Consider the following 14,657-nt stretch of genomic DNA (forward strand, 5'->3'; position numbering starts at 1 on the left):
GGGCAATTATGTAGTACATCCCCAGGTGTGACTTTAGGCCCTAGAGGATTCAAGAACTGGCCTCAGTGAAACTATATGCTCCCACAAATGAGCAAAAAACTGAATGTGCTATCCACATTTCTTTGGAAGAGGCTTAATAACTTCCATTAGATCCTCAAAGGGGCTGTGAGCCCAGAAAGATTGAGAACACTGGATGGAAGAGCAAGCAAAGTGACAGATGTGAAAGGACACCTAACTGCCTAGGCAAGGGAGGGAAGGGACCCAGAACATAGATTAGCTTTGCCCAAAAACTTCGTCCTGAGCTTGGAGGAACCCATGGGCAATTGAGGGGTGTCAGTGTATGTATGTCAATGATGATCCTCTCCCATGCCCCCCAAAGTACAAGATTTTATTATCACTTTCACATCACTGTGCTCCCCTTAATACATAACTGTTGCACCCACTTGAGACTTCTTCGCTCTACTCTTAATACCCATCAATTATCCTGGCTCTGATAGCTCTTGGCAACTTAAGAAACAGGGCTTGAGTTCCCACTCGCTTATAGAAATAACAGCCAAGGGTCACTTTAAAAATGCCAAAAAAAAAAAAAAAGAAAGAAAAGAAAAGAAAAAAGAAGTAACAGCCAAGGGAGAAAGGATTTGACCTCTAGGAAAAGGAAAACCTAAGCCAACAGTGACAACTAAGAGTAGTCACTTCTCATCTACCCAAAACCATACCGGAAAAGGAGGGCAGTAATTTATTTTGAGGGCTAGAAATGAATTGGAAGTAAGATTTGTTAGCTGAGTAAGGATCTGGCCTGGTAATCCACTAGGCTCCCTGGGTGCAGGTTTGTGGAAATAAAGACCTGGAGATGAAATACAGTAGAAATGTAAAAAGGAATTTTGTTGAATGGGGAATATGAAAGTATGTTGTGTAAAACTTGGTTTGCTCATATATATATTTGGTATATTCACCTAAAATACAAATAAAGTTAGGGCACACAATCCTTACAGCCAAGGTACAGGACATCCAATGCAGCCAAGGTTGTTAGCATCCTGTTTTGCTGAAACCACACAAAGCCCTCTGCACATCTACATCTTTATACTAGAGCTTCCCCACTCCACCTTTGACCACATGCATTTGTGGCCTGCAGAATTTATTTGACTGAAGTGTCCCTTATCTTGGTTACACACTGGGTTCCCCTCCAGAATTGGAAAAAAAACAAAAACAAAAACAAAAAAACCCACAAAAAACCCCCCTTGACTCTGAGAATGAAAAAAAAAATTTAAGTACACTAGGTGATTCTAACATGCAGTCAAGTGAATACCATTATTACACTACAAGGCTGGGTCAGTGATTCCCAAATCTAGCTTTACATCACAATCACCTGCATGGCCTTTTTGAACTGCCTATGAACAACAATCTTTACCCACGAAATCACAATCATCCATGACAAGCATTCAAATAGGAGGATGAACATACAATGTGAAGCTAAAACAATTTAACTGTCCTAAGGATCCTAACCTGGTTGATATCTTTCAGGAAAGTGCACTTTTGGTCTTTTGACAGGTCCATGTCAGATTTATTCCCAATCTTCAGACCTGCTCTCCCTCTCTTCTGGGCTTCCTAATCCTGCAGGGAGGAAAAAACCCAACTCGTTCCTCAGCAGATACATGGTATTATTATCTTTGGATCTCTCCACTCCCAGGTGGGGGACAGGAACAGTTACTTTCAAGGTCAGTGAGTGCATGAGCCTTTTTCTCACTTTTGAATCCTATTAATTTCTTAGAATTGTCTATATGATTTTAAAGTGCAAACTTGGAAAAGGTGGTGCACATGCTTGAATGAAAGACCATGGTTGAAGGGAGAAAGAGGAAATAAGCTTTCTTGTTTATGCCTTCTGTACATCAAAGTGCTCTGTAAAATATAAAACAAATGTGCCAGCAAGAGTCCCAATGGTGGGACTTCTACATGAGTTGCACCAGATAGCTTATCACCAGGTAGGGCATTTTTTTATATGCTCTTGCTTGCCCAGCAGGGTGAAGAGACAGACCCAGAACTTGGGAAGACTCAAATTCCAGTCTCAGATTTGCTGCTTACTAGTCACACTGCCTAAGGCACATCCGAAAACCTGTCACCTCAGCTTCCTCACCTGAAAGAGACCACATACCTCTTTCTCAGGCTCTCGGCAGATCTGAGTGGGGATTACAGGTGGTTAGACACAGCACAGCAGAACAGAGAACCCGGACTTAAATCCTGGATTTGAACGTAGGCTGTTCTTTGTTGTTTGACCACTTTCAGCTAAACGGGGCAAACACTTCTTTCAGTGTTCTAAGGATTAAAGTAAGGATCTATGTGAAAGCATAAGAGAAGAATTGGGGGATTTTGATTCTATATATGAAGGTGTATAAACAAAGAATTAAGTTCTATATTAAATACAAGGCAATATATAGCTCTACCTATTGCATAGTTTTATAAATCATTTTTTCCAGGAATAAAGGCTCAATGGTAACGAAAGTTTATCTTACCTTAGCCAGTTTCTTCATCTTTCTAAGTTTTCACATTCCAATACCTTTGAACTTCTCAAAAAAGTAAAGACCTTAGGAGTCCCACTCTGCAGCCTCCCTCTTCCTGTATTTCCCTCTTTGGTCCTTTCAAAATTAGAAGGACTCCATTATTTCTTCTGAAGACCAGCCAAAAAGTGAGAATGACACCCAAACTGAGACCCCTGGCTGGGTCTGAGCAGAACGAGCATAGGTAATATGGGTATGCCTCTCTGCAAGCTTTATTCTTTGACTCCTTTATCTGGGAAGGGGACTATTAGAGGTATCTCACTATGATGGAATGCAATGAAGTCAGGGTCACTTGGAGAGTTGTTGATGTTAGCAAATGAATACTGCCTGGCAGTATTTGTGGCCCCCGTGTTTTGTCTCCATCAATCCTCAAGTGCTTGGCCACACAGACGGCAGAATGGAAGACTCATGAGATGTCCCTAGAGCTTTACCATAAGGTTCATGAGGTATACACAATTAAGAGAAACAGCTGTTTCCTACTTCTATTCATTTTAGGAGCAACAGATAGTTAATGTTTTGGTTTTCTTTCTTTTAATGTTTAAATTGCCTAAGGAATGGAAAGCTTATAAATGTTCACAGGTGAGTTGTTGGTAAATTGCTACCCCATGCAGTCTCCTTAACTAATCATTGCTTCCTAATCCAAAATACTAGAATACAAGATTCAAAGTTTAGAATCCCACCACGCAGCGCTATAGCAATAACCTGCCTGTTGCTCAAGAAACTAAGAGTTTTAAAAAACAAGATTAAGTTAAAATACCTTTCCTCAAATAGGATCTTTATCACTTAGGTTTGTATGACCCATTTCTAAAAAAAGCCACGTTCCGTTTCAAACATGACCAATGCTGGTACAGTTAAAAAGAGTCCTTGCCTTTAGGTGCTTAGCTTCCATGTTTTTTAAGTCAGCCTCTGAAATACTTCTGTGATACATTCTTGAAAACTGTTACTTTTAAGAACATGGTGGGTCTCATTTTTACAGAGGAACAAACAGCAAAGACGTGTCCAATTAGGGTGTAGTGGATTAAGATCAATGCCTGGAGTAACAAGTACTTATTACTCAACAAGATGGGTTCTGTGGTGTCGCATGAGGTGTGAGTTAGAAATGAAAGCTGCACCACACTTGGCACACTCATAGGGCTTCTCCCCAGTATGGGTTCTCTGGTGCACAGTGAGGCTTGACCTCTGCCGGAAGGCCTTGCCACACTCATTGCATGTGTAAGGTTTTTCCCCATTATGAATTCTCTGATGAATAAGCAGGTATGAGCTACACGTGAAGGCCTTCCCACACTCATTACACACATAAGGAAGATCTCCACTGTGAATCCTCTGATGCACAATAAGGCAAGACAGCTGACTGAAGGCTTTTCCACACTCACTGCAATCATAAGGTTTCTCCGCAGTGTGAATTCTCTGGTGCACAATAAGGTGTGAAAAACAACTAAAGGCTTTTCCACACTCTTTACACTCATATGGCTTTTCACCAGTATGGCTTCGTTGATGTACAATAAGATTTGCACTCTGGGTGAAGGCTTTGCCACAATCATTACAGGCAAAGGGCTTCTCCCCAGTGTGGATCCTCTGGTGGACAATGAGGTTTGAGCTCCGAGTAAATGTTTTCCCGCACTCATTACATTCATAGCATTTTTCTGTAATGTGAACTTTCTGGTGCCGAGCAAGTTGTGAGCTATAACTGAAGGCTTTTTCACATTCACTGCACTTAAAGGTTTTTTCTAAGGAGTGGATTTTTTGATGTACGGTCAGATTTGAACTCTGAGTGAAGGCTTTCCCACATTTTGAACAAACATATGGTTTCTGTCCAGTGTGGATTCGCTGATGCACAACAAGGTTTGCACTCTGAATGAAGGCTTTCCCACACTCATGACATTCGAAGGGCTTCTCCCCTGTGTGGATTCGCTGATGCACTACGAGGTTTGCACTCTGACTAAAGCCTTTCCCACACACACTACATGTAAAAGGTTTCTGTCCAGGCTGGCTCTTCTGATTTTTTAAAGAGCTACAACTAAGGCTGTATCTTTCCCCAGATTTCTGACATTTCTGATCTTCCTCTACTTTGAAGCTTTCAGGTACATGACAGTCCTTCACTGTCACATGTCTGAAATCTTTCTTTTCCCTCTTAATTCTCTGCCTCTTTAACATGTTCCCTTTTTCACAGGCTTCTCCTAACTCAGGTCCTTGAGGATTAACTTTCTGGATTCTTCCTGACTTTATGAATGGTTTTTCTGCTTCATCACATATCTCAGTTTTTGGAACCAATAACTGTGGGTTCTTGGTTTCAGCACCTGAAACAATAAATAGAAAGTACAAATGTCAGCTGACATTCTGGCCAAGAAAAAGAACAGCATCATCAAGTGATAAATATCAGGAAGTACATGACTTCAGTGTACATAAGATGGCTTCATCAAAGGAAAGAATTCCCCCCACATCACCTCTCTCTCCCACACCCACAGCAGAATCCACTGTCTTTCCAGCACTTCCGGTAGACATCCAACCTACTGCCTCATGCCAGGAAAGCCATCTTCAGACAGCTCTCCTGACTGTATGATGAAGGATCTTACAAGTAAGACCAGTTATGAAGGACACCAATCTCTACCCAGGCTTGCTTCCTTACCTTAGCCACTTAGTGTGGATTTGCTTACGACCAACCAGTTAATTAGGGACATTCCATCCCTGGAAATGAAGATCTATGCAACCTAGACTTTTGTGTATGAGGAAGCTAGATATCAAAGAAAGAATAAGAATGGACACAAAGGGTCACACTGCATGCCAAAAGGACCAGAACAGCTGAGAAACCTGAAACACTGAAAGGCTACGCAGCACAGAGGTTAAGAATGGGGATTGTGGGGTGCCTGGGTGGCTCAGTTGGTTAAGCAACTGCCTTCGGCTCAGGTCATGATCCCAGGGTCCTGGAATCGAGTCCCGCACCAGGCTCCCAACTCCACAGGAGAGTCTGCTTCTCCCTCTGACCTTCTCCCCTCTCATGCTCTCTCACTGCCTCTCTCTCAAATAAATAAATAAAATCTTAAAAAAAAAAAAAAGGCACATGGATTGTGGAGCCAGACTGCTTGGTTTCAAATACCTGCTCTGCCACTTACCAGCTGCATGACTTTGGGTTAGTAATTTAACTTCTCTGTGCCTGTTTCTTCATCTCCAAAGTAGGGATAATATCTATCCCATAAACCCTGAAAACATTAACTGAGTTAGTCTATAGTAATGCCTGAGAATAGCCTTGGAGCACAGAATTTGGCTCTGTGAGGGTCTACAGTGACTTTGAGCTATGCTGTGGGTCCATATGTCAGGGCTCAGGAGCAAAGATGAACCTTAGGGCATAGGAGTTGTTATGGTGATAGATGGCAACCCTAGAAGGGACTAAAGGATGTGAACAGAGTAAACAGCTGAACCCTTGTGTTGAACTAACAGCTTTGCTTTGTGTAAAGGAAAGCTAATCTTTCGAAGTTTGAGACATTATACAGCCTGCTCCATTATGCCAATATCATGAAAACACCAAAACATCCTAAGTTTTAAAACTCTTGACCAGTGTCTGACTGTTCTACGTTGCCTCAGAACCCCAATGGTGTCAGAAAAGGGGGCCTGCAGTCAGTAACATCATAATTCTTTACGTTTGTCTCCTCTCTACCCCTACTACCCTTGATCTAAGAATGTGCACCCATGGAGCCTAGTGTTGGAAGAATGAACCTTTCAACAGTATTGGAATTATACCAAGCTCAAGAGGACTACCCAGATAAGAAGAAACAAGGGCGAGCAGCAGTGGGAGGCAAGCCTCCAGAGGGGAGATGTTCCTACTGGTGTCAGCTTAAAAGTAAGTAGGAAAGCTGTGAGCTGCAGGTCATGCAGCAGCTGTAGAGGGGAGAATCTAGCATCTAAAAAACATCCCACCAGCACAGACCAGGCAATTCTCCAACCTAGGAGATGAGTGAGTGAGAGGGATGTTGGGATACAAAGCATCAAGGGCGGGCAGGAAAACAGCCCACTATGCCTGGTTATGACAACAGTTACATGACACTCCCATCACAATCATTCAGCTAAAGATGGGTGATGCTGGAAAAAGGCAATACCTGAGGGCTGCACATAGCAGAGCACTGAATATGCCAACAACAAATACTAAAATGCTACTCTTTTTCCAGTTATTTCTATTCCTACTCCTCTGGTATCTTTCTCACATCTATTCTGTTTTTCTCCCTGCAGTTTAACTGCCCTTACCTCATTTTTTTCTTTATTTTTTTTTAACTGAAGTATAATTAACATACAGTCTTATGTTAGTTTCAAGTGTACAACATATTAATTCAACAATTCCATACATACATTCCATGCTCACCACCCTAAGTATAGTCACCATCTGTCTCCGTATCTTCTCTCTTATTTTTTTCCCCACTATCTTTTTCCCCTACTGCCTCTTCATTTCTCCTCTCTTGGTTTTTATTTTAAAAATTAGTGTGTGAAATATTCTGATTTTTTCCTTGTAATGGTTTCATGTGTCTTCTGCTTTTCTTTTGCTCACTACTTTCTTCTCTTTTATGTTCTCTACTTTTCTTTTTCCCATACATCTCACCTAATTTTTCTCATTTCTAACATCTCTCCCCTGCTCTTTTCTATTTCCTCCTTCTTTCCTTTAGCCCGGCATCATCACTTAACCCATCCCCCATCAAGCATCTCTCCAACAAGAGCAAAGTCCAGGAATTCTTCAGTCTATGACCTCAGTTCCATCCCCTGACCTCATTCCTACCCTTTTTACCATGAGATTGAGAACACTAGAAAGACATGAAAGAGAAGACTGGTGGGAATTATGGACCAATTAGAAGCAGTAACAGAAACAATTCCTTTTATTTGCATCATGCTGTCAAAATTATTACAGAAGTAGGTACAACTGTGGCCTACAAAGGTTTCCACATAGTGGTTATTTAACAGTTGCATCACAGGGATGAAGAGCTAGGATCTTGGACAATGCCCAGGGTATAAGAAAAGGAAAGAAGGCTCATTCTGTGTACTCAAGCTCAAATCCCCTTGGGTTATTAATTAGCCAATAGTGTAGAATCTATACCTCTCACTTATTTGAGATGGTATTTTTCCTTTTTTGGATCTTGAAGGATTATTGTAACCCTAGTAAAGAAATAAACTAAAAATGTACTTATAATCAACTAGAGGATAGGCAAAGCAATAACTTTTGAAATCAATTCTTTCCTTTCATTTTTTTAAAAAGAGATCTGAAATGCCATACAAGTCTGCCATCCTGAATGTATTATACAATAGGAAAGGTAATTTAATTTACTAAATTTGTAAGTCATTAATTAGATTTACAAAAGCCATGTGTTTATCAAGATTTTATACATAAGATTAGAAAGTCTGCCTACTTAGGTGTTTGAAATGTTTTAAAGAATTGTATATTAAATTTGAAACTTAATACATTTTATATATTTTTATTTGAGAATGAAAATGAGGAAATTTTTATATAAAGAAATTGATATGTAGGTAGAATAAAATTCTTTAAAAAGTTTTAAAAAACTGGGGTGCCTGGGTGGCTCAGTGGGTTAAGCCGCTGCCTTCAGCTCAGGTCATGATCTCAGGGTCTTGGGATCGAGTCCCGCATCGGGCTCTCTGCTTAGCAGGGAGCCTGCTTCCCTCTCTCTCTCTCTGCCTGCCTCTCTGTCTACTGTGATCTCTCTCTCTGTCAAATAAATAAATAAAAATCTTTAAAAAAAAAAAAGTTTTAAAAAACTGTAAAACCTGAGGTTAACGAAACATGAATCAAAGAAAAAATACAAATATTCTCATTTTTATAAAAATTTTTCTAGATATATAAGTAGAATAAAAATAAATTATGTTTAAATGTTTAAAAACTTGGTTTTAAATGCAAAACTTTAATAAATTCAATAGGAAACTGCAGATAAAACTCTCTCAAATATTAACCACCAGTAACACATCAAAATTTCCAAAACGTATTCATGCGTATTATACATTTTATCATCAAGATGAAACTATTCTCCTTCACCTGTGTGGGAGCTTAGAAAAAAAAAAAAAAAAAAAAAGGACAAGACTGTTTTATTCACCCTTATTCACCTATCACACTACCCAGCACATAGCAAGCAGACCCCCCCCCCTGCAAAATCCTGTTTTATGAATTAATACACTCCAGCTGACAGAACAGGAAATGGAGGTCGAGAGAGAAAGGACTTGTTCAAGGTCACAGAATTATCAAATGCAGGGCAGCAACTGCACTCAGATCTTTCTCTTAATTCCTAGAGCTCTTGTCACTGCTCTTACCTGCTGCTATGCAAGCAGCAGGCAGCACACAGAAAGGTAAATTTTGGCTTGGAACAGGGTCTTGAGGAAGGAGGCAAAGAAGGAAAACAGTGACTGGGGGATGGGTGTCAGTGCTAGAGTTAACACAGTGAATGACCGCCAAAGCAAGGAAACAGAAAAGAAGTGATAATACACAAAATGTACCAGAGAGAATGGAATAGAGAGCAGAAAGTAGGCAACAGAAGCTGCTGACAGTTAGGGGGAACGATTAAAGAAGAGACAAGAAAAGGAAAGGTAATAATCCTAACCTTCTCCACAATACTGATTTAAGAAAGTGGTCAGTCTGAGGAATGGGTTAGAGAGCAGAGTGGGTTCAAAATATTCAGGTGTAGCTCTGTACCAGGCAGATTTATTGAACGTGAGTGCCAGAAGGGCCTTGGCAGTCATCCAGAGATTACTTCTACAACACAGGACCCATGGATACCATATTCTTGACCCACAGTTACACATCACTCCTCCATAGGTAAGCTTCTGCCATTGCCAGTCAGACATATCCTGAGTCCCAGCTTAGAGAGAGAACCAGGTGATAAGCCAGCCATTTGTACCATCCATGAAGACCTAGCTTCGAACATCAGCATAGCTGACACACCTGCTCAAAATCCTCTGGAATCTGCATAAAGATTTATAAAAATGAACATTTCCAGGACATTTCCCCAAAATCACCACAAAAACTGACGATTCCTATCTTAGCTAGCACCAACCAATGATAAACACAAAGCATATGAAGAGGATGTGTCTCCATGTGTAAATAGATATAAAACTTGCTAATCAGTAAATGTGATTAAAGGAGAATTTGGAGTCCACCTGTGTTTGTCTGATGTCTTAAGACTGTGTGCAAAATAAGCCATCTCCTGTGACAAATGCATATGCATCTTTTGGCATTCCTCTATCCAGCTCTCCCTGATAGTTCTGATACCTCAATACTTCATGCTTCTCAAGTTAGGAGACCAGACCACCAGTCTCTGAATAGATTTTTGAGAAACCCCAGTGGCCAGATTCTGAATCCAGAGGTTGAACCTTACCTAGAGAGGTCATGATCCCATGAGTCTCCAGTATCTCACTCTTGGCCAGAGTCCCTTGTAATGAGTAGCTGCCAATGGCTGAGGTAGCAGGTGCCTCCTGTGTTGCTTTCAGGATGACAGCCATGTCCCAGAACATGTCTGGACCCTAAAGACAAGAAAGCATAGGTCAGTTTATGAGGGGATTGTCAGTGGGAGGTGATCTGATTAGTTCTGAAGATGAAACATAAGTACCTATTCCTGGAGACCATAAAAAACACATGTTTAAAAAGATTCTTAACTTGAAAACAAAAACAAACAAATGAACAAAAATAAAGGAAAGTAAAGTCAGGGTCTTCTCTGATCCCCAGCATGAGTCAGAGAATCAAGCCTGCAATGTTCTTCTCTATCACTTTGATTTCACTGCATTGCCCACTCTTACATCCAAAACTAGCTTGCCAGAGAGTGCATGAAAAGGGCATATGAGGAGATTTTCCAGGGTAGAGTTTTCTGAGGTCTAAAGATCAGAGAAGCAAGATTATGATCTTTGGGAAAGAGATTTCCAGCTAGTGATGGTAAGGAACAATGCTTGAAAACATTACAGAACACAGTACAGTGTGTAGCCTCGCTACATGAAATGCAACCCACAGATCACCATCACCTGGGAATTTGTAGAAAGTACAGAATCTTAACCCAGACGTTCTGAATCAGAATCTGCATTTTAACGAGATCTCCTGGTGATTAAAATTTGAGATATTAAATCATATTAAATTTTGAGAAGCATAAGTTAGAGATATCAGATTCTGAAGGAGTCACCTGAAGAGTTTCTAAAAAACACAGATGTCTGAGTCACACAGCAAGATTCTCATTTAATTGGAACCAAGTATGGCATGAGCATCACAATTTTATAAAAAGCTCCCCAATTAATTCTGTGTAGCAAGGTTTGAGAACCACTGGTTTACAGAAAGCACTAAATGTCCCATCAATCAGAAGAAACTGTTTCTATTATATTCCAAAGGCCTAAAGGCCAGAGACCTAGCCAGGAAATAATACTCCAGATGTGGAAGCAGAGGGACATAGTCCCCTCTGAAACCACTTGAGGTCTTCAGGTCTCTCTTCCCACTCTCCTCCCAGACCACTATTTACCTTTTTCTCCTGTTCTGATATATCAAGGCCTGTCTGAGGACCTTCCCCAGAAGCCCAGATTTTTATGTTCTCAGAGTGTAATTGTTGGCTGGATGCCTGACCCACGAAGTTTTCTTCCTCTTCCTCCTCCTTTTTCACTGTCAATGAGCCCCAGGGAGCTAAGGCCATGGCCTCTCTTGGTTGTGCACTCATCTTCTTTGCTCAGGACAGGAACTCTTATAGCTGGGGGCTGCCCAGCAGAGGTCAAGCCCCATCTAATCTTTAAGTTTCAAAAACTTCTTTCTGAATTTCTTCCCAGGGCCAAGATGAAGGCTGTCTACTGAAAAACCAGAAAACATTGTTAGCATCAAGCAGAGGTTTATTTGGATACCGTTAAGCCTACTGGCCAATTCACCAGTGCTTAGGCAGCAGCCATTACAGCGAGAGTCAGCTCTAGTCCTCCCTCACAGGATGGAGAGAGTTCAACTGCAAACATGTAATTTATTCCCACAGTAGTCACATTACAAACAGCTTTATATAATGTTTGTTGATTTTTTCCTGATTATACAGTTAATGTATTTTTATTGTAAAACTTGAAAAATACAGAAAATGACTAAGAAATATCAGCCCTACTCCACCCTCAAAGAGCTGGAGCACTGAATCTAAGATATTTCTTTTAAGGGAAAACCTTAAACCACTGACAACTATGAATTATTAAACTTCTTGTTTTTAACTATGGGGATATATATTTTCACAATTATCACCATGGTTTTTTTTGTTTTCTTTTGTTTTTTTAAAATACACAATAGCATAAACTAAAGAATCTCAAGAAAAAGACTGAGAGTCTAGACACCATTTGGGGGGGTCATCTCTAGGTGACTGTGTTTATTTACAGGTAGTTTGAGCTTTTTCTTGTTTGATGTTTACTTTTTCCATTTCTTCCAAATGCCTCATATTACTCTTAAGATTAAAAATAAAGAAGCTTTACTTCTGCATAGCAAAAGAAACAGTCATCAAAACAAAGAGGCAACCCACGGAATGGGAGAAGATATTTGCAAATGACAGTACAGATAAAAGGTTGATATCCAAGATCTATAAAGAACTCCTCAAACTCAACACACACAAAACAGATAATCATATTAAAAAATGGGCAGAAGATATGAACAGACACTTCTCCAATGAAGACATACAAATGGCTACCAGACAAATGAAAAAATGTTCATCATCACTAGCCATCAGGGAGATTCAAATCAAAACCACATTGAGATACCACCTTACACCAGTTAGAATGGCCAAAATTAGCAAGACAGGAAACAACGTGTGTTGGAGAGGATGTGGAGAAAGGGGAACCCTCTTACACTGTTGGTGGGAATGCAAACTGGTGCAGCCACTTTGGAGAACAGTGTGGAGATTCCTCAGGAAATTAAAAATAGATCTTCCCTATGACCCTGCAATTGCACTGCTGGGTATTTACCCCAAAGATACAGATGTAGTGAAAAGAAGGGCCATCTGTACCCCACTGTTTATAGCAGCAATGGCCACGGTCGCCAAACTGTGGAAAGAACCAAGATGCCCTTCAACGGACGAATGGATAAGGAAGATGTGGTCCATATACACTATGGAGTATGATGCCTCCATCAGAAAGGACGAATACCCAACTTTTGTAGCAACATGGACAGGACTGGAAGAGATTATGCTGAGTGAAATAAGTCAAACAGAGAAAGTCAAGTATCATATGGTTTCACTTATTGGTGGAGCATAACAAATAATATAGAGGACAAGGGTAGATGGAGAGAAGGGAGTTGAGGGAAATTGGAAGGGGAGGTGAACCATGAGAGACTATGGACTCTGAAAAACAACCTGAGGGTTTTGAAGGGGCGGGGGGTGGGAGGGTGGGGGAACCAAGTGGTGGGTATTGGGGAGGGCACAGATTGCATGGAGCACTGGGTGTGGTGAAAAAACAATGAATACTGTTACGCTGAAAATAAATAAAAAATTTAATTAAAAAAATATATGTTAGTTAATATACAGTAAAAAAAAATAAAAAATAAAGAAGCTTTATATTATCATTCTTCATGGTTATTTTCAGCAGCTATACAATAACCTATAGTATTAATTCTCCTAATCTGTCATTCTCATCCAAAAAGGATCAAGAAATATGTGTAAGTAAATACATGCCTGACACACATATAAACTGTAGTTATCAGTCATCGATGTTTTCCCTCCATTTCCATTCAGGTAATGTACACCTTTACATATACTGCTTATTTTCCCCCAGAGATTAGATCACACTCGTGCATTTTTCAGCACTTAAACCCAATTTCTACATTTCGCATACTATTCCACAGTCTTAGATAGATCTTTCAGTATAATTACATGCAGAACTACCTCATTCTGGCATAGTATTCTGAATTACAGCTATATTATAACTTAACCAACCCTATTTATGAGCCATTACTTTAGTAAAAGGAGTTTTGATTGTTTCCAGTTTATATTCTTAACAATGTTAAAATTTTTTCTGTGCAAACTTTTTTCTTCTGCTGAATTATACCTTCAGGATAGAGGGATTACTGGTTTAAGGATTTCATGGTTGATATACAGTGCCAAATTGCTTTCCAAAAGGATCACACCAAATCACACCACCAACACCCTTGTATCAGAGCCAAGCCAGCGGGTCTTTATTGTTGTTTTTGTTGTTTAATCGGTGAATAAAACGAGCTTACTAGTTTACTTTACAATGAAGAAATTAAAATTTTTCTCTTCCCCTTCAGTTTTATTGGGGGGGGGGGTGCCATATTTTATTAAGTCCACTTTTGCTATTATTGAAGTAATCCCATGCTTTCTCTATGTCAACTTACTGGAAATTTACCGTACGCACGGAATTTCTTACGTAAGGCAATAATACTTTCACTCCTGGAACAATTCTCAATCCCGGAGGCTTATTCTTTCCAAGACTAGTAAATTCTACCCTGTACGAGGCCCTTCACACTCACCTCAGCTGCTTACAGGCAAGACCGCCTCGTCGAGCACTTACCAGACCGCCGACGAAACTCCCACCGCTTCCACGCAGACAGCAGTCCCCTGTCAAGAGCTTCCCTTTCAGTGCCTCTTCCCTATTTCCAGATGTGGCGACCCACCTCCTCCCCCCTTCACACCTCAAACAGCCCTGTTTCCGTGGTGAGCCTGTCCCCTGGTGCCGTCCGTGTCCAAGGCCCGTGTCCAGACCTCCAGCAGGCGGCAGCCGTGTTTCTAAAGTGGTGGGACGCGGAGCCGCCCTAGGGACAGACAACCCTGGGCCCCCGAAGGGAGGTCGCGGCAGTCCGCCCCCGGGATGGCCCCTCCCGCACCTGCGACGTCCGTGCCCACCCCCGCCAATCCCACTGACCGTGTTCACGGAAGAGAGCCGCCCGGAGCTCGCGGGCTTTGCAGCAAAAGGCTGGCAGGATCCGACGAGCTACGCCTGCCGGCGCGAGAACAATGACCGGACAGGAAATACCTCGAGACGGGCTTCCGGCTTCCCAAGTCGCCAGGCCGGCCTCTCTAGGAATCTCGGAGGTGCTGTCTTCTCGGTGGGTGTCCAATACGGCATCGGACCAGGGATGGGAGCAAGTGTTTAGGAGGGTGCAAGTGTATTGTGACCCTGAGCTTC

The 14,657-nt window shown here is 41.2% G+C and overlaps 1 protein-coding gene across 4 annotated transcripts; it reads right to left on the reverse strand.

Annotated features, from left to right (window-relative positions):
* Positions 1 to 3,033: 3,033 nt before the first annotated feature.
* Positions 3,034 to 14,497, reverse strand: ZNF35 (zinc finger protein 35). Of its 4 annotated transcripts, none has more exons than XM_080808555.1 (4): positions 14,394 to 14,497; positions 11,030 to 11,345; positions 9,908 to 10,052; positions 3,034 to 4,849 (listed from the first exon to the last, which is right to left on the reverse strand). In XM_080808555.1, the coding sequence occupies exons 2-4, from the start codon at positions 11,219 to 11,221 to the stop codon at positions 3,603 to 3,605; spliced, it is 1,584 nt and encodes a 527-aa protein (XP_080664681.1). In that variant the 5' UTR covers positions 11,222 to 11,345; positions 14,394 to 14,497; the 3' UTR covers positions 3,034 to 3,602. The 4 variants fall into 4 exon arrangements, with proteins under 4 accessions (XP_080664681.1, XP_080664683.1, XP_080664680.1 ...); XM_080808557.1 differs by having other exon boundaries at positions 11,030 to 11,348; XM_080808554.1 differs by having other exon boundaries at positions 11,030 to 11,348; positions 14,043 to 14,424.
* Between the last annotated feature and the right edge of the window lie 160 nt (positions 14,498 to 14,657).

This window comes from Martes martes (genome assembly GCF_963455335.1).
Source record: "Martes martes genome assembly, chromosome: 1".
Taxonomy (NCBI): Eukaryota; Metazoa; Chordata; class Mammalia; order Carnivora; family Mustelidae; genus Martes; species Martes martes.